General features: G+C 45.3%; 1 protein-coding gene and 1 pseudogene across 2 annotated transcripts in view; one reads left to right on the forward strand and one right to left on the reverse strand.

Moving 5' to 3' along the window:
- The window catches only part of LOC308483129 (uncharacterized protein), a 32,386-nt gene extending 16,817 nt beyond the window's left edge, over positions 1 to 15,569 (forward strand). Inside the window, exons 4-6 of the mRNA XM_081016714.1 lie at positions 8,965 to 9,119; positions 13,651 to 13,707; positions 13,989 to 15,569. Of these exons, the coding sequence (XP_080872840.1) occupies positions 8,965 to 9,119; positions 13,651 to 13,707; positions 13,989 to 15,102 (1,326 nt within the window). The 3' untranslated portion in view covers positions 15,103 to 15,569. The remainder of the gene's footprint in view (positions 1 to 8,964; positions 9,120 to 13,650; positions 13,708 to 13,988) is intronic.
- A 4,258-nt stretch (positions 15,570 to 19,827) lies between these two features.
- Positions 19,828 to 22,283, reverse strand: LOC308484293 (C3a anaphylatoxin chemotactic receptor pseudogene; annotated as a pseudogene). The gene is made up of 2 exons (XR_013991450.1): positions 22,189 to 22,283; positions 19,828 to 21,002 (listed from the first exon to the last, which is right to left on the reverse strand). The product of XR_013991450.1 is annotated as a C3a anaphylatoxin chemotactic receptor pseudogene (transcript).
- Between the last annotated feature and the right edge of the window lie 4,638 nt (positions 22,284 to 26,921).

Raw genomic sequence — 26,921 nt, forward strand, 5'->3', positions numbered from 1 at the left:
TTCACAGCCAAGTACAAAACAGTGGTTTTGGGATGGCGGGTTGGGAATAACCTGAAGCAAAATGGTGGCTCGGCACTTGGAGGCAGCCAAGGTCTATGCTGTTTTGTAAGCTGTACGCTGGGATGGCCTGCATATCAAAGTACAAATCTTACCTTTAAGATATGTGAAGCTAATATTATTTACTCTAGAACTATCCTGCACAGTGTAGTATTGCAGAAACACAGAATTTAGGCAGCTGGTAAAAGGGACAGTCTTAATTATCTAGTTGGAGATTTCTTGTGCTTGTTTGCTGGCTCTATGGAAACCCCAGAGCAGCCTTTCTCAACCTGTGGGTCCCTAGATATTGTTGAACTACAACTCCCAACACCCCTAGCTAGCAAGGCCAGAGCTCAGGGATGATGGGAGTGGTAGTCCAACGACATCTGGGGACCCACAGGTTGAGAACCCCTGCCCCAGAGGGACAAACCAAGACCCCACCCATCTGCATTATACCTTTAAGGCAGTACCATGCCACTTTAAACAGTCAAAGAATCATGACTTCCCCCAACGAATCCTGGGAACTGTAGTTTGTTAAGGGTGCTGAGAGTTGGCAGTTCACCCCTATTCCCCCTAGAGAGCTACAATTCCCAGAGTGGTTTAACAACCAAAACCGTTTCCCAGGGACCTCTGGGAATTGTAACTCAGTGAGGGGAGTAAGGGGTCTCCTAAAACTCTCAGCACCCTGAAAGACTACACTTCCCAGGATTCTTTGGGGGAAGCCATGACTGTTTAAAGTGGCATGATCCTGCTTTAAAGCTATGGTGCATTTGGATCCCAAGTTTGTACATTTTAAAGGCTTATTTTTTACTGTTCTATGTATTGTACATTTCTGTTTCTGTACTGGTAACTTTATGAGTATTAATGCATAGAATGTGTGTAACATTATATATATATATAAAATTATCCATAGTAGTTAGAATATGTGAGAAGTGTTTGTGTTTTTTACTGAAACTCCCAACCTTATCGAGATCAAGGAGCGAGATGACGATCAGAAAAAGATCCATGCAGATAAGATTGCCCGAAATTTTATCCAGACCAGACCCTGCCATCTTCATCAGAGGCCTTCTCTGTAGGCCCCACCTGAGGAAGGTGCAGAAGGTGAATGAAAATAGGTCTTTTCAGTGGTGGCTCCGCTGTCTGTTGAATGCTCTCCCCCAAGGAGACACACCTGGCACCTTTTTATTCACTCAGGCCCTTGGTAATCGCATTAGCTTCTTACGTTGCTGCTCACCTTTTAGCAAAGTGGATAAGACTTGCACTTACTAATATGTTATTGGATCACTATATTTTGTATTCAATGTTCTGGTTTTGAATTGCTTTTATTTGTTGCATTTCATATTGTCGCTTCGAGACTTTCAAGTCACTTTGGGACTTTTCCTTCTGTATAAAGCAGCAGGCGAATGCAATAAACGATGACAGTATCAACCTCTCATCCACTGTACAAGAAAGGAGATTCCAACTAAACATTAGGAAGAACTTTCTGATGGTAAGAGCTATTGGACAGTGGGAAGGACTCCCTTGGAAGGTGGCGGACTCTCATTCCTTAGAGGTTTTAAAGCAGAGGTTGGATGGCCGTCTGTCATGGATTCTTTAGCTGTGATTCCTGCATTGCAAGGGGTTTGGACTAGATAACCCTTGAAGTCTCTTACAACTGCACAGTTCTGTGACTGTACCTTTAAAGCATATTCAAAACACATCCTTCCCTGCACAGACTTCTGGGCACTGTAGTTTACTCCCCACTGAGTTACCATTCCCAGCAACTCTTACTAACTACAGTGCCCAGAATTCTTTGAGGAGAAAGAATGTTCTCTGAATGTGCTTTAATTATATATTGTGTACACAGCTGTAATCTGCAAAGCTGTTAAAAGCTGACTAACAGTTCTCTAAACTGTTGGTGGCCTGAATGAGGAGGAATTGAACATGAAACTTTGAAAAAGCTGCGTCTCATGGTGGCAAATTCCATTACACACTTGTGTGAAGAAAGACTTCATTTCCCCTCCTTGATCTGCGTCTACCGTTGCCCAATTTTGCAGTGTTTCCTGTCATTTCTTGTGGCCTCTCAGCCTAAACAGCAAAACCAAACTTCTCCCTTGTCACGAAGTTGGAATTTGCCTTTTGCATTCAGGGATATGCAAAAGTTCTCTTGCCGAGATACCTTCCTTAATATCTGCTATTTTATTTCTTGCTGTTCTAACAAAAGGTGGCTGATTTACAAATACCTAAGTACAGACACTCCTTTACCCTGGCCAGATTTAACGTTCTGCCCTCTGCCCTGCTGCTAGGCAGATATGAGGGCAAACCATATGAGTCACGTGTTTGCCCATGTGGCTCATCGGAAGTGGAAACAAGTCTGCATGTATTGCTGCACTGTAGTTACTACGAGGATCTACGTTTGACCTTTATTGCCCCAGTTCTACAAAAGCTTAAAAATGAACCAGAACTCCAACGTATGAGAGCCCTGGTAGAAGATAAGGTTCCTGAAATTACGATCAATGTGGCCAAATTTTGTGTAGCCGCTATTAGGCGCAGGAAACAAGAGCCTTCCAATGTCAATATGCAGGCGAAGGCAAATACTTAATTTTATTTATGCTGTCTAATTTTAAATTGCAGTTATGTATCGAAATTGTCCTTTGTTTTTTCCGGTGTTATGCTTCGCTGACTAGCTGTACGAGTTAATCTGGTCTGTGACCGTTTAATAAAATTTGATTTGATTTGTTCTAACAAAAGGCAATAATTCAAAGCATTATTCTATAATGTTATACAGCCACGGTTTACCCCAAAGAATCATGGGAACTGTAGTTTTTTTAAAAGGGTGCTGAGGGGTGAGAGGAGATCCTTGACAAACTACAGTTCCCAGGATTCTTCACTGACAGTGGTGTAAGAGTGCTTTAAATGTATGGGATTGTATTTGGTGTTAGCTATTATTGGAATTCATGGGTCTTCTGTGAGTAGAACTTAATTGGCTGCAATCCAACTAGGATGTGACCTATTTGCATTTTTAAAAAATTCATTTAAACACAGTTGAGTTTCAAATGCAATGCAGGAAACACATTACGTCTTGGCTTTTGTGGGAAGAATTTTTGCAGGGTCCCCACCAGGTCTGTTGGAAGACCAGCTTTGTCACGTACCTTTTATCATATGTGGTGGAAATGTAAGGTAAGAAAAGAATTCTGGGAAATGCTATATAATGAAATGAAAGAGTTTCAAATAACTTCTATAAAGAAACCAGAAGTTTTTTTTATTAGCAATTGTAAGTACAGAAATTCCAAAGGAGAGGAAAATACTTTTCATGTATGCAACGACAGCCACACAGATGCTACTAGCTCAGAGATGGAAAGAAGATAAAGTCCCTACCAGAGAAGAATGGCAAACTAAGCTGTTGGATTATGCCGAAAAGGCAAAACTGACCGGAAGGTTCAGGAACCAAGAAGAAGACAGAACTTTTAAGAAAGAGTGGGAAAGATTTATAATGTACAGTCCTACCTCTTGTTACATTCGGTTCAGGTTACGTTTTTTCAGGATACGTCCCGCGGCAACCTGGAAATAACGGAATGGGTCACTTCCGGGTTTTACCACTTGCGCATATGCTCAGACGCTCAAAATGACATCACGCGCATGCGCCGAAGCGGTGAATCATGACCCGTGCACGCGCAAACGCTCATGTTGCGAACGGGGCTCTGGAATGGATCCGGTTCGCAACCAGTGGTACCACTGTATTTAAGAGACCACTGTAAGCAAATGAAAACATTAGCAGGATTTTAACAACACTTCTGATTTAACAAATATGTTGGATAATATGGAGAGACTTTAAATGTGGATGATGAAATAAGATGCAATGGAAAAAGATGACAATAGGACCCATGGAGAGGATGGAGGGAAGTCTTGAGAATCAGAGGAAACTCTAAATTTGAGTATGTATTTGATACTGTTATAATTTTACACTTGTAAAATCAAATAAAAATTACTTACAAAAAAAAAAAAAAAAAAAGGAATACCAGCTCTGTCGAACCTGATTTTTGTCCACTGGGCTATAGCAGGACCACTCCCTTGACCCTGCCAAGAGACCACTGGCTTCTAGCCACTTCGTGAACTGCTTCTATTCTTAAGAGGTCATTATAAAGAACTTTGTAGCTGCTCACGCCCCATCCTTTTGAAACATACGCCTTCCCCCAAAGAATCCTGAGAACTGTCGTTTACCCCACAGAACTACCGGGCCTAGTTCAAGGTGTTAGTATATAAAGCCCTTAACAATTTAGGACCAGTTTGCCTACAAAATCGCCTTACCCCACATGTTCCCTCTCAACCACTTGGATCAGTGGAATTGGCACCATTAAAGGGGGGCACATAATACCTGTTCTGGATTTGTGAGAACTTGATCGTTTAGTGTTGGCAGCAACTTTGGAACTCAGTGCTTATTCGTACCACACAGGTGCCTTCACTATATTCTTTTTGGCGCCTGATAAAAAATATTATTGCATAGGCGAGCCTACCTGGATGCTTGGAAAGTTGGTGTGAATTTTAACCTGTTTTAGCATTTCAGCTTTTTCTATGCAGCAGTGTATATTTTTTATGAAATAAACAGAGCTACAATTCCCAGCACCTGTAATAATAATAATAATAATAATAATAATAATTAATTTATTTATACCTGATCAATCTGGCTAGGTTTCCCCAGCCACTCTGGGCGGCTACCAACAAAATATTAAAAATGTGATAAAACATCAAACATTAAAAACTTCCCAATACAGGGCTGCCTTCAGATGTCTTCTAAAAGTCAGGTAGTTGTTTATTTCCTTGACATCTAATGGGAGGACGTTCCACAGGGCAGGCGCCACAACTGAAAAGGCCCTCTGCCTGGTTCCCTGTAACCTCACTTCTCACAGTGAGGGAACCGCCAGAAGGCTCTCGGAGCTGGACCTCAGTGTCTGGGCTGAACGATGGGGGTGGAGATGCTCCTTCAGGTATACCTGTAACAAGCTACAGTTCCCAGGAGTCTTTGGGGGAGCGATGTGCTTTAAATGTGTACACAGTTTTCTCCCTGCTCCCTCATATTCCCTTTCTATTTGCTTAGCCTGTCTTTCTGATTGTCATCCTGAAGGCAGAGACTGTCTTACTTATTGATCTTGGCAAAACGCCCTGAGAGTCTTTTACAGATGAAGAGCGGGGGGGAAAACACGAGAGATAAAATAAATGACCTAGCACTTTCAGGCAAGGCCTTGCTGCTCTCTCATCTCTCTCTGTATTGTATGGCTTCAAAAGGGTGGAGAAATCAATGATTTGGCCATTTCTCTCCAAAACGAGCTGTTGAAGTATAAGCCCGGTGCTGTTTTGCACAGCAGGGGTGGGCAAACTCAGACTTCTGTGACCCACTCCCCCCTCCACTACTAGACCCCTAAGATCTATCAAGCCAGGTGCATGAGATGCACATTCAAAGGCAGAAAAATGGAATTTGGGGTTTCTTTTTGAGTTTCAGAACTGAATGAAGCTCACAGTCCTTTCACACACAAAACCCCTCCCCTCATTGCTTTCTACATTTCCACAGTATAACATTCTTATCTTATTAGTGTTATTGTTGATTTGTTAATCGCCTTCTAAACCACCGCCTCGGTGCGATTTACGCAGGAGATCATTTAAAGCAGTTTAAAACACACAAAAACAACTGGCGCATCTAAAACTAAATTAAAAACCCTAACAAACGGAAACTCGTGGTAAGGTCCATTTACCCAGCTGGGAAAGCCTGTCGGAACAAAAACCGTCTTCAGTTGTTTCTGGAAAGCGCAGATAGTGGACCCTTGTCATACTGTATCTCAACAGGAGTGCTATTTCACAAAACAGGGGCAACCACACAAAAGGTCTCGCTCCAAGTTTCTGCGAGGTAATTCAAGGCAGGAGGAAGTTAGAAGGACACCTGCACGATTCCCCACCCCGCCACCTGGGCAGGGAAAGTAAAATACTGAAAGCGGGAGCTGGCCGTGGTGGACTTTGGGTGGCCAAATTTCAATGGCCGCTTGTGCTACACTAGAATTCAGCACCCTCTGCCTCTCACACTCCTTTCTATAGCATTGCTGTGGTGCCCCCCAAAGCACAGCACCAAGTAAGTGCAGCTGCCCTGGTTGTGCTACCCTAAAGCCATGCCTGAGACAGGCAAATTTATCGAGCGCTCTCTTTCTCACAAATGAGAAGAAACGTGTTTGTACATTTTGCCCTAGGTTCCACATATCCCAGAAACTTACATGTCTTTAAAAAAAATGGAAGCTAGGGATCTGGAGATGATGGTTCATCAAAGGGTTCGTATCCTTCCTCATCCACCCCCCTTCCCATGTGTGGGAATGTTGAGGGTGGCAGGAGAGGATATATTATTAATATCCTTCCTAACTTGTGCTAGGAAGTTCCTTTACTTAGCAGAGTGCACTGCCCCTTTCCACAGCAGAAAACGGGTTGCAAACTCGTGCTTTAGTTTGTTCAGCAATGCTTCCCCAATGCTAACACATTACCAATGTGCGGACAGGCCATAGCACAACAAAAGTGGAACTAAACGAAAAGCAGGACACCTGCGGTATAAAAAGTTATGGGATTTCAGCAGGAAGTTATGGGGTATTTATTTTTATTTTTTTAAAGTTATATGCCGCTATTCATCTAAAAAAATTCAGAGCGGTTTACAACAGTACATACAGCATATTAAACCACACACGAAAGAAAGCATATGGAAGTTTCAAAAATTGGAAATCAGCTAGCTATTGCGGAAAGATGTGTTCTTAATTGCCTGCATGAGCCTGACAGAAGAGAAGAGTTTTCAGCAGGAGCTAAAAACTTGAAACAGAAGGTGCCTGCTGAATCTCTGTTGGCAGAGTATTCCAGATGGCTGGGGCAAGGATATTAAAGGCTCAGTTTCTTGCTGCTGTAAAATGAGCCACACCAACTTGGGAACGACTAGTGATGCTCCTGCAGATGATCTCAGCGACTAAGCTGGGATATAGCCGCTGAATATGACTGCCCAAACAGTCAGGAATCTACCAGATTCCCTCAGCCTCTGGGGCAGATTGATACGCACTGCTTGGAAGTGGAGCAGTGTGACCAGCCCAAGACTTTTGCAAGAACAAACAGTATTACAAACAGGATTGCAAGTCGCCTCCTTGATAGCACCATGAGCACACATAATCATAGCGTGCTATAAAAAGGACTTCTGGAGGGGTCTTGTGAGCCAGAAAGCCTTTCTGATCTACTGAAAGCCACCCCCCCCCCCCAGTTCTCTACCAGTAAATCTACTTTCTGCCCATCCCTGTTGCACAATATTGAGATATAGGGGAAAGTCAGTTTGCATGTGGCAGTGATATCATTGTTGTAAGACAGCCTTATAAAACGGATTGCAACATTTTTATTATTTTTGCCTGTTGCTTCTTCAGCTCTTCCCCATGCGACGCTTTCTGTAAATTTCCTTTCCTTTTCCTGCTGACATCGGCAAGACAAGCCTTAGTGGACAATTGACATCACTTTCAGTTCCCTGAATGACAACCCTCTCCAGCAAGGAAGGCTAACCTCAGGGAGAAATGTGGCCCTGCAGCCTTCTCTGCCTGGCCCTTGGGGTTTTCTCTAAGGCACACCCGCTTTCCCCAAACCAGACCCTTTCGCAGCAGAGCTCTGCATCCTCCTTGAACTTTTTTGCCTGGCTGGAATGAATCCTTGAACTCTGATGGATGCCTCTTGCTTGTGTGGCTAGAGGACACAGTGAGAGGAGTATGAGCGTGTCGAAACAAGCCTACTGTGCAAAAGTTGAATTCACATTGGGAGGTCTACCCATGTTCGCCTCTAGGTGCAACCACTACTGGCAATGTGCCAGTCCTCCCTCACCAAAACAAAAATGGCTCAGAAGAAAGAGTAGCCCTCAGCGTAAAAAGGTCACCCCGACCATTTGAATGAGATCACCCTGCCTGTGCCAAAGAATGGGAGCCATTGGTGGACTGTCTACCAAATTATCATTCTTATGTGAAATCACGTGCAGGATTTGAGATATGAACACTGGAAGAAAGTAGAGAGTGGACTTTGCAGGGCTTAGAAAATAAATGTGGATGTATTTTAATGCAGCTATTAAAGAGGGATAATAAGAGAAAAACATCAAGGACAGAGGGTCAGGAAGTCAAGAAGAAAATGTGTATCAAAAAACCCAATATATGCGATTGGAGTTATGCAATCCTATGGAAGATTTAATTATTTAAAAAAAGCAAATGGTAAACTCAGGGGTTAGGTTGGGCAGGAAAACTACTGAAGTACAAGGGGGAGGTATCATCGTGTGGGGAGAATCACAAGGTTGGCAGAAGTTTTTCTTTTCTTTCTTAGGAAAAGGAGAAGAAAAAGCCAAGTCCCTTTCCCGAAACAGCCACAGAAGGCTGAGCATGCTTCGTGGCCACGGAACACCAAGAGAGGGAAGGGGATGGGATGGAATGGAGTAATCTGAGGAGGGCATGGCTGGCAAGAACGATGCACCAGAGCACTCGGTTCTGTGACATTTTCTCGCAGGTCTTCTTTCTTTTTAATAGCTTCTCAAGCTAGGGGCTGATCTCATTCTCTCTGTGTATGCCATGCATATTGACGGAGCCACTGGAATTAAGAAATACCACAGGCTGGCAGGGGGTGGCTACAGTTTCAAGCAAGGGGCATTCACAGCCCTATCTGAATGTGCTAAGACCTTCTGTATGCATACCTCCTGCTTTACTGCAGAGCCACAGCAAGAAGGGCACTCTCCACTCTTGTGGTTGCCAGAACCAGGCATTCCTGGCCACTGATAGCCTTCTCTATAATGAGTTTGTCCTATCCTCTTTTAAAGCCATCCGAGTTGGTGGCCATCACAGCCTTCCACTTTAAGCTGTTGAGGTGGAGGAGAATGGATGGATGGACTCTCCCCGCCGCCCCGTTCTGCAACTCCTATAGGAACCACTTGTGGAGTCAAAGGGGATTGTGTCGCAAAGACACATCCTACTTTTCATCTCGACATATCCTCCCACTTCTGCTTTCTTCTTTGCATTTAGAGAATTCTCCTTGTGTTGGAGGCAGCAGCGGCACAAAAGATTTTTCTTCTCTTTAAGGTAAGCGCCACCTTGATTACTGGGAGGAACAGGAGATACTTTCCCTCCTTGATAGAAGCTCTGTGCTTTTTACACTCCTATGGCAGACTATCATCTATCTATCATCTATATCTATCTATCTATATCTATCTATCTATCTATCTATCTATCTATCTATCTATCATCATCTATCATCTATCATCTATCTATCATCTATCATCTATCTATCATCTATCTATCTATCTATCTATCTATCATCATCTATCTATCTATCTATCTATCTATCTATCTATCATCTATCTATCCATCTATCTATCAATCATCTATCTATCTATCTAAATCTTTTTTTAATAAATATTTATTAAAGTTTTCACAATATTACATAATGAAAAACAAAAAACAACAAAAAACAGCTAAAACAATTCCATCTTTTCGTCACTTATCTTTCATTTACTTGTTTCTCGGACCTCCTCATGTCTCCCTTTTTTGTATTCCAGTTCAATTTATTAGTTCAGCAATTCCTTTCCCTCCTTATTTTATCCTGATCTTTAATCTTAATATATTATAGCATTAAATTTTTACCTATTAAAAATCCAATTTTTCCATATTCTTTTATACCATTACGGCTAGAAACCACTTAACTTCAATCCAACATCATTCTAACATTCATTAATTTTGCAATATTTCTGTATCTATCTATCTATATCTATCTATCTATCATCTATCATCTATCTCCTAAATGCTTTCTGTCTTTTGGAATTTGCTTTTTCCTGCCCCTGTTCTTGCAGGTTGGAATTAGGAACACAACAAACTGCCTTATATTGTATCAGACCATTTATATAATAATAATAATAATAATTTATTATTTATACCCCGCCCCTCTGGCTGGGTTTTCCCAGCCACTCTGGGCGGCTTTCAACAGAATATTAAAATACAGTGGTCTGTTAAACATTAAAAGCTTCCCTAAACAGGGCTGCCTTCAGATGTCTTCTAAAAGTCTGGTAGTTGTTTTTCTCTTTGACATCTGGTGGGAGGGCGTTCCACAGGGCGGGTGCCATTACCGAAAATCTCTCTCTGTGCATGTGTACAGAACAGTTATCAGAGCAGGATAACACGGTCATATTCGCAGAACTGCTGTTCCCACAGTGGTTTAGCCATCAATCCCTCTCCCCAAGGAACTCTGGGAATAATGGTAGCGGTGGGAGGGGGATGGGGGGGTCTCCTGACACCTCTCGGCATCCTCAGCAGACCACAGTTCCCAGAATTACATGGGCACTTAAAAAGTGCTATCCAGGTGGAGAAATACTGCCCTGGCTGCCAGCTAAAAGGTACTGGGAAGAAAAAGCTAATAGGTCTATATGGTGAGCTGTTTGCCCCTGCTTGCATACCCTCCAAGTGTCCTGGTTTTCCAGGGACAGCCCCGGAATTACAGAAGCCATCCTGGTTTCTGATTTGATCCTGGAATGTCCCACTTTTCCTTTTTCCTCCCCTCCTCATCTTGATAAAACTTGGTAGAGAGTTCAGACACATGCCTCCAGAAAAACCCAAAAACCTCCTGTCCTTTTTTTTTGGGGAAACAGGAGACTTTGCTGTGTGTGTGCAGGTGGAAAACGGAGTTATGTTTATACTGAAAATAAAATGCATGCACCAAACGAAGGAAGCGGTGAAGGTGGCATACGAACCCCTTCTTATAATTTTGAAGAAAACCGTAGCCAATACACTTTCAGTTCTTTAATTGCAATGTTTAAAGGAAATGCGTGGAGTCTTTGTTCCTTCATTGTAAATGGAGCCTTGCACTGTCTATCGAGTAGTAAGTCACACTGTATTGAATGGAGCTTACTCCCAGGTAACTGGGTAAAGACTTTTAAGCCTTACACTGCAATCCCACTGAGTTCAATAGTATTTACTCTCTGGTAGGTTCTTGATCATTCTCACAATGTCTTCTATTATTATTATTATTATTATTATTATTTATTATAATAATCTGTCCCCTCTGACAGGGACTCAAGGCAGCTTGCAGCTAAAATTTTGTTTCATTTCATTTATCTGCGGAAGGCAATACACACGATCCCTTCCACCACACTTTTTCTTTTCTTTACAACAATCCTGTGAGGCAGCTTTGGCAGAGATGTTGCCATTGGCTCAAGGTGACAGATGTGTATGACATACATGTAGATGACATGCAGATATGACATACATGTGTATGGCGGGAGAAGCTTACTGATGTAGAATAGAATGTCCCTATTTTCACCTGAGAAATGTTGGTCTTGCCTCAGATCAAGGTAACAGGGTCATGGCTGACAGGAAGTTACCACAGTGTTGCAGTTGCTCTTGATCTCCAAAGAGGAAGAGAGAATGTAGAAACTTTTGCTCTGAACTGCTGTTGTGTTGTGTTTTTTTTTTTAATTAGTAATTTTAAATTTTTAATAAATTAAATAAGAATAGTAATTGGGGTGGGTCTGGAGACAAACGTAGGGAGATTGACAAATGTTACCTTTAGTTTTTTCACACACTCAAACCCCACTCTCCATCCTCCACTCTGGAGGAGCAAGGCGTGTGATCAGAGTTCAAGGACAAACTCCATTTGGGCAGAAACGCTAGGAGCTGGCCTGGGGAGAGGGCTGAGGCACAGATGGATAGGTTAAGAGGGTTGACTTTGGGCTCCAAGGCCTGACATTCCCCACCACTGGCATAATCTATGCAATGCTGGATCCTGGTCTTGAAGGGGCTTTGAGGTCTCTTGTCCAGAGTCAGATTAACCATTAAGCAAAATAAGTGCGTGCTTAGGGCAACAAGGAAAGGGGGCCACCACAGAAATTTCAGACCCTCCAAGTGTCCCTATTCTCCACGGATATCCCTGATTTAGAGAAGCCATCCCAGTTTCTGATTTGATCCCGGAATGTCCCGCTTTTCCTTAGGATGTCCCTATTTTCATTGGAGAAATGTTGGAGGGTATGGAGTTATCTGACTCCTGAGCCATCTGAAGGCAGTCCTGTATAAGTTAGGTATTCTTTAAAAAAAAGTTTAATGTTTTATTATGTTTTTATATATGTTGGAAGCTGCCTAGAGTGGCTGGGGCAACCCAGTAAGAGGTGTAGGGTATAAATAGTAAAATTATCATTATGGAATGGGATGTCCCTATTTTCATCACAGAAATGTTGGAGGGTATGAAAATTTTCATTGTTGGTTTTTCTATGGACCAGCAACTCCGCTTTTCAGTTTACAAATTCTGAGAAAAAACCTGTCTCTATTAATTAAAGCACTAAAGCATGAGATTCATCTGTAAGCTAGTAATTAATCTGTTCATGTTGTGAAATGAAGTGGAGATATACAAAAAACCCCACATTATTTTAGAGTTTGTTTCATTTCGAAAGGTAAATTTTTATTTTACGGTTTATTATTGTTTATATTTTGAATCAGGCACTTATGGAAGCAACAAAACCTTTGAAGTGCTTAGGGTCTCTAAAGGTCTTAATCTGGCCTTGCTCCTGCCCAAGGCACTGCTTGCCCTCTCCATCCTGGCCCAGTCTGCACAACTGCCCAGATGGAGATACTGCTCCATTTTCTTGCCCTTATCACTGTTTGCAAGATCAAAGAGGGTTGATAGCAATGAGGAGCAGGAGCTGCAGTGGTGGGGCCCCTGGCCGTTGCTCAACAGTGCCAACGCCTGGCCAACCCTGAATGCGCACAAGCAAGGGAGAATGGAGAAGTTTCTTCTTTCCTCCCTTTCCCATCTGTTTGGCTAAGCAAGTGCATATTTTGGGGGGGCAGGGGATGGGGACTGAGTAGGTGGTCCAGAGGCTATATCAGTAAATTCCTGGGCATTCTCCACCCCTTGACAGCATGACTTATCGTGCACACTGATGCTCTGTCTCGCTTGCTGGGTCAGCGAGGCAGGACTCTTCTCACTCTGTGGTGAAGCAGGGCAGGTTTTCTTCACATGATCAGAGACATTTTCTCTTTTCTGTCTTGTTACTTCATATGTTCCAGGAGTCAGGCTCCTTAGCAGAGCCTGAGGCAAGGGAGCCCAGGCCAGTACATTGTGTTGCATGAGGCATGCTGCAAACGTGTGTGTTTGTGTGTATTTCCTTCGGGCTCCTTTGAGCCTCTAGTCCAGAGGTCACCAAGATGCTGTCTGTGGGTGCCATTGTACCTGCCAGTAGCCACTTCTGCTTCCTGCTGGGACTCTGGTCCTTTGACAGCTGCACAGCAGGTAGAAATTCAACAAGTGAAGCCTGCAGGGGAAAGCCTTCTACTTCTTCTTCTTCTTCTTCTTCTTCTTCTTCTTCTTCTTCTTCTTCTTCTTCAAAAACCATGTTCCTGTGCCGTTAAGAGGCGGAGGAACTGTGGCAGAGAACACGGCAGCTGCTGTCATCGTGGACAAATGGCCCCCAGCTCCCCAAAGGTTTCTCAACTCTGCTACTGCTTTTGTTTTTCCTGGGCCAAGAGCGACACAGAGGCAACCTTTCCCCCCCTGTATGGGCTAATGAAATGCAGAGCATCTCCTTGGCAGCCTTCACTCTAGAATAACAGCTCCTTCCCCACCTTCCAGGCACAGGGCTGCAGCAATCGACATTCAGAGGGGAGAGGACAGGCTGAGAGCTGAAGGGTGAGTGTTTGGTCTTGACTTTTTTGAAGGCTTGTGGCATGGGGGAGAAAACCTGAGAATTCTCATTTACTGGTTGTCATCAACATTTATTTGTATTCTGCCTTTCCGCGGTATCCTATGCCAGGATATTTCTGAATACCACATGCTGGGGACAAGGGTGTTGTATAGGTCACCTCTGTCCTGCCTGTGAGCCTCCAGAGGCATTTGGTTGGGTTGCTGTGGAGAACAGCATGCTGGACCTTCTCCTACACATTGGACCTCATGTTCTTGCTTTGTTTCAGCCAAGATAAGGGAGAAGACGGCAGTAAAGAAGACTCTCAGTCAAGAAGAATGGAGAGTACAACTGCACTGACAAACCTTCCCATTAATAATTCTTATGCAGACCCCTCAGATCTTCACTATGAATATGAATACGACGAGGAGGCATATATGTTTGGAAAAACCTTGCAAAAAAGGTTGAACATTGTCGCTATGATAATTTACAGCCTTGCCTTCCTGTTAGGGGTCATTGGTAATGGGCTGGTTATATTCATTACTGGCTTCCGTATGAAGAGGACAGTCAACACTGTCTGGTTCCTCAACTTGGCCATTGCTGACTTTGCCTTCACTTTCTTCCTTCCCCTGAGCATTATCTACCTAGCCCTGGACTTTCATTGGCCCTTTGGCCTGGCAATATGCAAGTTGAACTCTACCCTTGCCTTCCTCAACCTCTATGCCAGTGTCTACCTCCTCACAGTCATCAGCATTGACCGGTTCGTTTCTGTGTTCTGGCCTGTGTGGGCTCAGAATCATCGGACACCCAGGCTGGCTTCCTTCATGGCCTTCGGTGTTTGGATCTTGGCACTGGTGCTGTGTTCTCCAAACCTCTATTTCAGGGATACAGCCCAACATCACAATGATCCAAAAAAGACCAACTGCTACAGCAAATATGGTAGCCCTCAGCAGCATAATGCAATGATCGCCAGCCGGTTCATCTTTGGCTTCTTCATCCCCTTCAACATCATCATCGTTTGCTACGGGGCGATTGTTCTGAAGCTGAGGAGGAACCAGCTAACCGAATCAAACAAGCCCTTCAAGGTCATCACAGCAGTGATTGTGGCCTTCTTTGTCTGTTGGCTTCCCTATCATATCTTCTCTTTCATTGAGCTGAAAGCACGAGAAGATGTAGACCTGGTTTTGGTGTTGATCATCGGCGTTCCGCTGACAAGCAGCTTGGCTTTCGTCAACAGCTGCCTCAACCCCATCTTGTATGCCTTCATGGGGCATGATTTCAAGGAGAGGCTGAGATACTCACTCTTCTCTGCATTTGAGAGTGCCTTTGCTGAGGACAGCAGCCAGAGCTTGGTGACCAACAAGACCAGATCTTCAGTAGAGTTAGACTCCCAGGTTGTATGAAACCTTCTGCTTCCAAACCCCACCCTCCAGGGCAAGTCTGTGTAATGCATCCATTCAGAATATAGTGCTGGCTGGAGCTGGGGAAGTTGTAGTCCAAATCATCTGGAAGCAACCAGATCTACAGTATGTGTATACATTCCCCCCCCCTTCCAGCAGGAACTCACTGGAACTCAGTTCTGGCACCTCTCAGATGGGCGCCATTGCCATTATAAGAGAACAAGGGAGGCTTTCATGGTGAGTTCCTGCATCTCTTTTTCTAGACAAATAGCAGTGTAACTGCATGTATCATTCTTTTGTGACCTGATATTTCATGCTATGCTATGTGGATTTTTATTCTAGGGTTTTTTAAAAATTGATATTACTCTCTTTGTAAAAGCTTTATGGACAGCCATTTAACAAAACAAGACTGTCTTAACTCTGCATTGACCTTGTATCCCTGTATCTAAATAAAAGTATTTGCTTTGATGTTATTGTTGTTGGTTTTGAATTTGCTTTGTATGTTGCCACTCTGTAAGGCAGATGTCCTTGGGGGTCCTAGTTTTCAAACATTCCCCCTTCAGTTGATCCTTATCAACCCACTCTGGAGCAAATGGGGATATAAAAAAGCAGGGATGGGGAACCTGGGGCCTTCCAGTTGTTGTTGTTGTTTAGTCATTTAGTCGTGTCCGACTCTTCATGACCCCATGGACTAGAGCACGCCAGGCACTCCTGTCTTCCACTGCCTCCCGCAGTTTGGTCAAACTCATGCTGGTAGCTTCAAGAACACTGTCCAACCATCTTGTCCTCTGTCATCCCCTTCTCTTTGTGCCCTCAGTCTTTCCCAACATCAGGGTCTTTTCCAGGGAGACTTCTCTTCTCACGAGATGGCCAAAGTATTGGAGCCTCAGCTTCAGGATCTGTCCTTCCAGCGAGCACCTTCCAGATCTTACTGAGCTACAACGCCCATCACCATTGACCAGTGGCTTTGCTGCCTTGGGACTGATGGGAGTCAGAGTCCAGGAACATCGTCAGAACCCTGAAACTCAAAGATCAATTCCCTTGAGTGGAAAGGAGGTGGCATTGAGTTGATGAGGGAAAGAGGGAGGCAAATGAAGGTTAAGAAGGGGGGGGGGGAGGAGGAATCCATGAAGCCACCCCCACTGGTGTTAACGCCTTGGAGCCTTTCCCATGCTCCCCTGGAGCATGTTTGCATTGCAGGTGCATGGAGGTGGAAAAGTTGGATCAGGCCCACTAGCCCGACACCAACTTCCACCTGCTCATCTGAATGTCTGAACAAAGCCTGGCAGCCCACAACTGCATGCACATAGACTTTGGGAACTTAGGAAAAGCAGGCTAGTTTCCCAGGGCCCCCAACTGCTCTGGTAGGCATTCACATGAGCGTATGACATCCAGGAGTGGGATCCCACTGTGCCCTCTATATTTCCCCATCCACATGGGGATGCATGTACAGATGGATGGAAGGACCTGCCAGTTTCAAGTTCTAAGAGTGCCTTGGGACATTTTACACTCAGCATCTTATGGCTCCTGCCTCTGAGTTTGCAGCAGCAATAAGTTCATAGGGACTTCTCAAAGTCTAAACCAGAAAGGGGGAAACACTGTGAATCTGAGGGCCAAATTCCACTATGGGCAACCTTCGGGGGGGGGGGGCATATGCCAGTGGGGGGTGGGGCCAGAGGCAAAAATCAGGTGGAGCAATGGACGTGCATTTCAGCTACACAAAAGTTTTTCTACACCCACCGACCTTTCCAACCTCCACCCAGGCAAGTTCAATGACTGTTAACCCAGGTAAAAGCATGCAGCCGGGGGAGCACAGTGGCGGAGCACTGATGTCACCGTGCCAAGGGTCCATTGATGGATGTTGCTGTCTCCATCATGAAGATTCTGGGCTCTGATCTCAGTTCCATGTGTCTGCCATTCAATCTCTCTGACTAGCAGCTCAATGGCGCTGGAGCAAAGGACAAGGGCCATAGGGACACAGGGCATCCGGTGACAGAGGCATAGTAGAAATCAAGTTAGAACTTTTGTCTGCCAGGAAGATGGATTTCAGGGGTCATCAACAGCTCAGGGTCAGGCAGTGCTTTTTTTCTGGGGGGACGCAGAGGTAGACGTACCCATAAGCACTTTGTGAATCTTAGTTTAGCCTCATTGAGGGGTAGTATTTCAATATGAGCAGGAAAATGAGAGCACTCCTAAACATTTTTTTAAAGAAAAAAAGCACTGGGCCCAGGAAACCACAGGACCTAATGTGGACCTCAGGCCCCTATACCCGGCCCTTGGGACTCATCCTGGACACATTCCTCCTTGGCCTCACTGTCCACCTTCCTTGAATGTTTTTTTGCCTGGCTGGAATGTGCCCTTAAACTCTGATGGTGCCTCTTGCTTGGCTGAAGGACGGAGAGGAACATGTGAATGTCTGTGGGAAATGGTGTGCTGTACAAAGGCAACATTTGTATTCATTGCTATGCACACCACTGAGATGTGGCCCCAGAGGTTGCATGAGAGGGAATGTGGCCCTCAGGCTGCTGTAGCCCTTTGCTGCTTCACCCAGATAGCAGAAGTGGAACAGCCAGGGCCGGATTTAGGTTTTATGTGGCCCTAAGCCACTTAAAGGTAATGGGGCCCTTTATATGTCCAGCTGTCCTTTGTCAACAACAAATTGATGCTGTTTTTTGTGTTGAATACAGTGGTGCCTCGCAAGACGAAATTAATTCGTTCCGCAAGTCTCTTCGTCTTGCGAGTTTTTCGTCTTGCGATGCACGGTTTCCCATAGGAATGCATTGAAAATCAATTAATGCGTTCCTAGGGAAACCGCCTTCAGATCAGGTCCAGGGACAGTCTGTCCCCGGACCTCTTCTGAAGGCTGGGGGGGGGCAAGGGCTTTTCTTCCCACCCCCAGCATTTTAAAAAACCCCAGGACAGCGGAGGACTTCTCCGCTGTCCGGGCAATCTTAAAATGCTGGCGGGCGGCATTTTAAAATCGCCCCGGACAGCGGAGGACTTCTCCGCTGTCCGGGGCGATTTAAAAGCCCCTGGGAAGGCAGGCAGGGGGGACAAAGACTTTCGCCCCCCGCCCGCCTTCAGAAGGTGTTCCCGCCCCCCGCCCCGCTTCGGAACAGCGTTTTAAAATGCTGGGGGTCGGGAGCGAAGCGTTCGCTCCCGACCCCCAGCATTTTAAAATCTCCCCGGGACACGGGGAGATTTTAAAATGCTGGGGGTCGGCAGCGAACGCTTCGCTCCCGCCCGCCAGCATTTTAAGATCGCCCGGGGCAGGCGGGGGGGGGGGGGGAAGGCAGGCGGGGGGGAGCAAAGACTTTTGCCCCCCGCCGGCCTTCAGAAGAGGTCCTCTTCTGAAGGCCGGCTGTGGGCGAAAGTCTTTGCTCCCGACCGCCAGCATTTCCCTATGGGCTTTCGTCTTGCGATGCAAGCCCATAGGGAAATTCGTCTTGCGAAGCGCCTCCAAAACAGAAAACCCTTTCGTCTTGCGGGTTTTCCGTCTTGCGAGGCATTCGTCTTGCGGGGTACCACTGTATATGCTATATGGTAATATATGGACCTAATAATAATTTAATCATAGGTATCTAAAGACATTTGCACATAACAAAATATGTATTTTATCAGAGTAATTGATATAGAAATGAGCAAACCAGTGATATCTCAGGGAGCAGGTTAGCAGACGGGGCCCATTTCTTACATCACAGGAGCCTACAAAACACAAAACACTGTTGCTGTATGTAGGTTTTATTTTATTTGTTTTTTATCTTATATTTTGGAAATGTACATCCAGTTTTTTCCCCTTTAAATTTTTTTTGGGCCCCCAAGAGAGTGGGGCCCTAAGCTGTAGCTTGTTTAGCTTATACGTAAATCCGGCACTGGGAACAGCATGTGTAAAAGACATTCATGGATTAATTACTAATATTTATATTGTGCCTTTCCACACTTAATGCTCAAGACGGCTGACAACTGCAGAAGCACACATAAAGGCATATAACATGAATATTGCAAGAAGGAAATAAGGATTTGTTTTTAAAAGGCAGCAAATGATAACTAAAAGCCAGTTGCAGCAGAGTCAAAACAGAATAAAACAAGCTAACCTCACAGGTGGAAGCATTGCCAGGAACTCAAAGTTTGGTGGCTGGCTGAGAGGGTGCCATGGGAGGGAGTTCCCAAATCTGGGTACAACTTGCCAAAAACGCTCTTTCTGGAGTCTAACAGAGATCTCTGTCAAGTTGCACAGGACTTTTCCACCTGAAAATGACAACACTCTGGGAGTCAATCATGGGCGTAGCGAGGATTTTTGTGGGGGGGGGGGGCAGGACTTTTGTTAGTGGGGGCAGAACCGATGTGCTTGGTCAGTTAGTTAAGTATTGCTATTGTTTTACTTGATCGGGGGGGGCAACTGCCCCCCTTGGCTACGCCCATGGAGTCCATCACAAACTGGCAATTTCAACTTGTGCAATCAACAACCCCCTATGCCCAAAATATCAGACTTTTTGTAATAAGGAAAGTGCTGGGGAGACAGCCTGTAACACTTGCCTTGACACAACATCATTTTACCTCTCCACAAACAAATAAGAATGAATGCTCATTCTGTAGTCAGTGTTGTCATATCTTCCTGCAAGCAGATCAGGATGAATGCTCAAGAAACAGGTCTTCTGGAAGGAACCCTTCTCCTAATTTGTTTAGTTTGCAAAACCAGGCAGAAGTTTTTTGGGTTTAAGGAACATGGACTACACATAAACTTGTGAAAAGGAAGTCTCAAACCATGCTGGACTCCACTCCTGAAGTGGAGCTGGAGGTTCTGTTGCTGGGGAAAGAAGGTGTGAAGGCCCACTTGTCGTTGACAGCTCCTTTAAAGGCCAGGAAGAGGGATCGGCGGCTGGTCTTTTTGTCGTCAGACCCGACAAAGACATACAGAATGGGATTGAGGCAGCTGTTGAGGCAGACCAGGCCCTCAGCCAGTGGGGTGCCAATATCTAGGGTGGTTTGCATTTGAAGGCTATCGTCTTCCAGTGTTTCGAGAATGGAGAAGAGGTGGTGGGGGAACCAGCAGAAGAAGAAGGCCGTGACCACTGCCACTATGATCTTGAAGGATCGTCCAAATTGGCCAAAGATCTTCCCCCTTAGCTTGATCATGATGGCGCAGTAGCAGGCCAGAATGATGCCAAAGGGGATTAGGAAGCCAAGTGCGAATTCAGCAAGCACCATGAGACGGTGTGTCCTTAGGCTGCCCTCATCCTGCAAATGGAAGCTGTAGATGCAATGTATAGTGCCATCCATTAGCTCTTCTGTGTCGCGGAAGCTGAAGTACGGGATGCTGAGAGCCAAGGCTGCTACCCAGACGAACACAGCCACCAGGGAAGCAAGCTGGAGACTGCGGTGGTTCAAGGCCCAAACCGGGTGGACCACAGCAGCGTAGCGGTCGGCACTGATGGCTGTTAAGAAGAAGACGCTGGCAAACATGTTCAAGAGGGGAACCACGGTGTTGAGTTTGCACATCAACCTCCCCAGAGTCCAGTGATAACCCAGAGACACATAAGCTATCTCGGTGGAGAGGGAAAGGGCGAAGATGAAATCGGCCACAGCCAAGTTGAGATACCAGATGGTGGTAACGGTCTTCTTCATGTGGAAACCGGTGAGGAAGATAACAAGGCCGTTGCCCGTGGCCCCCAAGAGCAAGGTGATGGTGTAGATTGTCAAGGAAAACATTCTCATTGCTGCCAAAATGTTGGCATTATCAGAGGGAGGGTCTAGGAGCCATTCTCCTGTCCAGTTGTAGTCAAACACGTCGCTGTTGGTGGGTGGTGGAAAGTCTGTGTCATTGTCAGGTTGGAAGAAGGGGAGAGGATCCATCCCTTCGCAGGTTCACTTACCACTTCTCTCTTTCTCTCTCTCTATTTGGCCTGAAACAAAACAAAACGCCCACACAAATGCCATATTGGTATCACAGAACTGGAATGAATAGGCAAGGGTGTGTGTGCAGATTTCAAACTGGTGTCCGATTTTCATGGAGAAATTCCAGTTCCCAAGTCCATATTTTGAATCTGAGGTGTGAAACTTGACATTCAACTTAATTTCTGAGTTAAGTTTGGAGAACGGTTGGACGGGAGGTGGGGGAACATAGCAGAAATTTTTGGCACAGCGTCATCCACAATATAGCACTTTAAACCAGTGCTTCCCAAACTTGGGTCTCCAGCTGTTTTGGGACTACAACTCCCATCATCCCTAACTTGCAGGACCAGTGGTCAAGGATGATGGGAACTGTAGTCCAAAAAAGAAAAGAAAAGCTGGAGACCCAAGTTTGGGAAACACAGATTTAAACTGATAGGTGGATAGTTGACAGTCCCATTCCCAAGAAACCTGGAGCCACAGGCACACAAGTTCCCCGAGTCACACACTTCTAGAAGATGTTGTGATGGCCATGGCTAGACAATTTCATGGAGGAGAAAACTATCAGTGGCTCCTAGCCATGATTCCTATGTTCTCCCATGACCGTCATAGTAAGATGCCTTCATCCTTCGTCCTAAGATCCCAGGGCAGGTTACAGCAATTAAAACACAATGCTAAAAACAGTTTAAAGCCACTTACAATCACAGGTTGGTGTTGTTGTTATTTATTTTACACTTATAAATCAAAAGGGAGATTCACAGAGGCCCAGATGGCCTGGAACAATTCCATGTCATTTCTAAAGGGACTTATAGAGGTCCCATCTAGACTAGTATACACTGACTGGCAACAGCTTTCTGGGATTTCAGACAAGGAATCTCTTCCAGTCCTACCTGGAAAAGTCAGGGATTGAAGCTGGGACCTCCTGCGTGATGAAGGCTGTATATTTCTGAATGCCAGTCACTGGGAATTGCACTCAAGCCCGGCATTCCCTGCTTTCCATGGGCATCTGGGTGGCTCTTGTGACAAACTGGTGGACTATCTGACCCATTTACTAGATTCTTACGTTAAATCTGGCCTGGGAAACCAGGCTTAGGCTTGGGCTACTACCCTCTCTTATGCATCCACATTCAGAGGACTGAGACACCTCATATTGGCCTTTCCCTCCCTTTCCATCCTTTCCCATAACCCTGGACCTCGTACCTTAGACATTGGGGGGTCTTTGTTACCCAACTGTTGGCTGTTCTCTCCAGCTTTCTGAAGTCTTCTTCGGCAGCCCTCTTCTCTTTTGCTCTCCCCTCAGTGCAAAATGCACCAAGTCCCCAACTGTCTTTCTTATCAGGCTCATCACCGGCTGTCTCCTTCTCTGACATCTTTCTGAAACATCTGCCACCACAATCAGGGCCATCAGTGTAGAGAGGAGGCCTCAGAGGCACGCAGACATGTTTTCTCTGGACATGTTTTCTTTTGAGAGCCAGTGTGGTGTAGTGGTTAAGGGCGGTAGTCTCGTAATCTGGGGAACCGGGTTCGCATCTCCGCTCCTCCACATGCAGCTGCTGGGTGACCTTGGGCCAGTCACACTTCTTTGAAGTCTCTCAGCCCCACTCACCTCACAGAGTGTTTGTTGTGGGGGAGGAAGGGAAAGGAGAATGTTAGCAGCTTTGAGACTCCTGAAGGGGAGTGAAAGGTGGGATATCAAATCCAAACTCCTCTTCTTCTTCTGGTAGATGTCAGGGTAAGACTTTGGAGGCAGGTGCCCACATAGGGATGGGGGAGAAGTTTGATTCAGTTTGCATTTCAAAGCAAGCCTCCCTAATTTGCACTTTCTGAAAGAACCTGAGTACCAAAACACAGCCACCCTTTGAAATTCACATGCCTCCAAATTTTGCAACGCAGGGCTCCAGTCAAGTAATTTGCCCCCAAAACACATGTACTAGGGTAAAGCGAATATAGATAGAACATGCAATGAAAATAACATGAATTTTTTTTTTTATTTTGGGCGGGTGTCATTCTGCTACAATGTGTACATTAGGCAAAAATGCATATAAAAGTGCATTTTAGAAGAAATTCACACTAAAATGCTGATGAATTTTCACAAGGTTTTTTTTTATAAAAAGCATCACAGTGTGCATATAAACACACATATCACCAGAACTGCATTTTCATAAGTACGGTACTTTTTTAAAAAATCAGAAACTGATATGGAAATGTGGAGGACTTGAATGTAAAGATTGGAGAAATGGGAAACCCATACTCACTCAGATACCACATTTTGATTGCCTGTCATAGAATCATAGTTGGAAGGGACCTCAAGGGTCATCTAGTCCAACCCCCTGAAATGCAAAAATATGCAGATGGTCCATATTGGGATCAAACCAGTGACCTTGGCATTATCAGCACCGTGCTTTAACCAATTGAGCTAACATGCTTTCTCTGTCAGCAGGGAGCTAAATGAACCAATGATATAACCCAATAAAAGGGAGCTTCCTATTCTTTTGTGCGATTGCAACTAACCGGCAAACTGTTGAGTGGTAAAGGAGGGCAAGAGAAAACAAGAACAAAAATAAACAGAGGGTCTTTTTTGTTGTGGCTCTCTGTTTGTGTGTCACGACCCCGAGACCACCACCTCGTTGATGAATAAGACACAAAGACACAGATATTAGGTTAATGTTATTGGGCAAATTTAGGCCACAACTTTATTGGTTACAGAATGTGAGCGGTATTGGCTTAGGCATTGGAATTGACCCGACTATATCTGACTCCTGCCCATCATGCAGGGAGTCCAGTAAGGGTCAACCACCAGTAGGGGGAGCCCCGTCGATGCAAACCAACTCAAGCTCCCCCTGGGTTCCTGAAGGGGTCGTGGCATGGCCCTAGCCCAGCCCCAGACTTCGGACAAGATCCACACCTCCGGATTCCTTTAACGGAATACCCTTAAGCTTGGAGGGGCAGGTGATGGCCACACCTCACCTCCCCCATCATAAGATCAACCAATGCCTAACTGCCAAACCTTACAAAGCTGTGACGATTGCTACAAGGTAGGCAAAAACCAAATGGCCCGTGCCAATTTGCTAAGTGGAAAAATTCCTACCAGGCCCTTCAATGGCGACCAACCAAGGTCCATAGCAAGGCCAAATTTGAAACCTGAAAATAGAGAGGGAGGACGGGAGATCGAGGAAGTTAGCCAAGAGGAAGCTCTCTGGCTCGCATCTCAGTTTAAATGGGGCCCAGCCATGCCCCCCCCCCCAGCCAGCAGATTGGCTGGCAGGGGAATGATGTGGCTGAGAACCTCCCGGGGACGCCAGCCCTGGAGGGGAGTGGGTGGCCATGTGATCCACCGCAACTCCTCCCCGCTGGGAAGTTGAGCGGATTTGTGAAGCACTCTCCCCAGTCAGGTCTGCCTGGTGCCTTCCTTGACATCTTTTCAGTGCCAGGTAAACACTGCCCTGCCCACCCGGCTTTTGATGGACAATGATGAAGTTGTTTGTTATTAGTTTTGCTGCCAAACCTTTCTGCTGCTGTTATTGGACAGTGCTGGTGACTGCTTTGTGTTGCTGCTGTTGTTGTTTTAAATGTAAATATGTTTTGTGTAAAGGTGTTCACATTACAATGTATTTTTTCTCCTGTTGATTTTTCCTGCTTTTAAATATGTTGTAAGTTGATTGGACACCTTGCTGTGTAAGAAGGGACCAACAAATGCAATAAGAAAATAATAACGGAACTGCCGAATTTATGTTGATATCCATCAACCAACACTTCTGCCCCATTTTGAAGGCTGGGAAATGATATATAATGAACTGAAAAAGAGGTTTAAAATAATGTTTGTAACCCCCCCCCCCAAAAAAAAAACCAACAACCCAGAAGCTTTCCTTTTGGGAATTATAGGGACAGAACTACCCAAAGTGTATAGAAATTTATTCATGTACACGACTACAGTGGCAAGAATGTTACTTGCCCAAAAATGTAAAGAAGATGTCCCAGCAAAAGAAGAATGGATACAAAAACTTAGGGAATATGTAGAAATGGCGAAACTTACCGGAAAAATGAAAAATCAAGACAACAAACTTTTTATAAAAGAATGGAAATGGTTTATTGAATATTTACAAACAAACTGTAAACAGATTAGAACATTGGCAGGATTATTGTAATAACCTGCAGTTTCATAAGCGTATATATTGAAAGCAGATGAATAAATGGACATATTAAGTTAATTTGGATATGTAGAAAATATGTAAAAATAAATTTAAGGATCTGCAGAAAGAGGGGGAAGGAAGTCAAGTTTTGAAATGTTAAAATGACTGTAAAATGATTGAAACATGTATGAGAATGAAAATAATAAATAATTTTTTCTTTTAAAAAAAAGAAGGCTGTGGAAGTTTGCTGGGGGTGAGGGATGTGGCTGCATGCCTGCACAGCTGGAAGGGATTTTGGTCCTTGGTACTGAATGATGCCTTTGTCTCATCTCTTCTCCTGTGGACCCTGAAAGTGGTGCATCTTCTTTCCGCCAGCAACAGCATTTTGGGACACAGCTTGGTGCCTATCCATCTCATCATCTCATCAGCGTCTTCTTTCTCTCCAGCTGTCGAAACGGCACACCATGAGACGAGACCATTGCAGTTGATTTTGGTTTCCTGTAGCTCTCGCATCCCAACTCCCAGCAACTCACAGATGAAAATAGGCACGCTTAAATAACTAACCTTCCTTGTTTGCACACCTTATGATCAGACCCAAGCTGCCCTCTGGCCCATTGCTTATGGCTGGAGGCTCTACTCTGTCTGCTTTACAGAGGGGCAAAATAAGTTGCCTTATACTGACTCAGGCCATTGAAGCATCTGGTTTAGTACTGTCTACAATGGTACAGCTCCTGCCAATCTAGCAGTTCGAAAGCACGTCAAAGTGCAAGTAGATAAATAGGTACCACTCCGGCGGGAAGGTAAACGGCGTTTCCGTGTGCTGCTCTGGTTTGCCAGAAGCGGCTTAGTCATGCTGGCCACATGACCCGGAAGCTGTACGCCAGCTCCCTCGGCCAATAAAGTGAGATGAGCGCCGCAACCCCAGAGTCGGCCACGACTGGACCTAATGGTAGGGGGTCCCTTTACCTGTTTTTACACTGGTACAGATACTGGCAGGGGCATTCCAGGGTTTCAGACCAGGGTCACTGGTGGAGGAATGGGGGCGGGGGGTGAGTGCACCACCCCGGCACCATCGGGGAGGGGTGTACCATCACAGCTGCTCCCAGGATACACGCCATGCACCCCCCCCACCATGCTGGGTGCCATGCCCCCACTGATGGTGTGCCATGCCCTGGGACGTACGCCACGCCCCCAGGATGCGTGCCAGCCACGCCCCCACCTGCTCTTCACCCCCGGTGCCAGAGCATGCAGCTTCGCCACTGACCAGGGTCCCTGCCAGCTGTACCTGGGGATACTGGGGACTGAACCCGGGACATTCTGCATGCTGAACAGTTGCTCTAACACTCACCTTTACCACTAATGCTTTAATCATTTACACTTGCCACACCGATTTCCAAACAATGGTGACATGCATTCCTCGTTGCTCTGGGCAAAACTGTTGAGAGACAGTCGCTGCACCATCTCATAGAACAATAGAACTGTATGACTAGGTGCAATGCAGGAATCACAAGGAAAGCACCCAAGACAGAAGGCCAAGACTCAGAATTCACACAAACGGCCCCCGGTTTTTCTCTTGCCTTCCTTTCATTAGCTGCTGAAATGGAGAGTACCCCTTGGGTCCCAGTGGATAACATCCATCCTTTTGCTTCTGCAAGTCTTAATTTTCCTGCAAATCCATCTGAAAGGTGCATGGATGCGGGGAGGCGAGGAGGATGAGGAGGGGGTTAGCTATGAGCCATCGCCTGCATCATTTGTGTTCAGCTTCCAGAAGGGCTAAAAGCGGCAGGAGATGATTGCCAATGT

The sequence above is a fragment of the Podarcis pityusensis genome, assembly GCF_964106645.2.
Source record: "Podarcis pityusensis genome assembly, chromosome: 8".
Lineage (NCBI taxonomy): Eukaryota > Metazoa > Chordata > Lepidosauria > Squamata > Lacertidae > Podarcis > Podarcis pityusensis.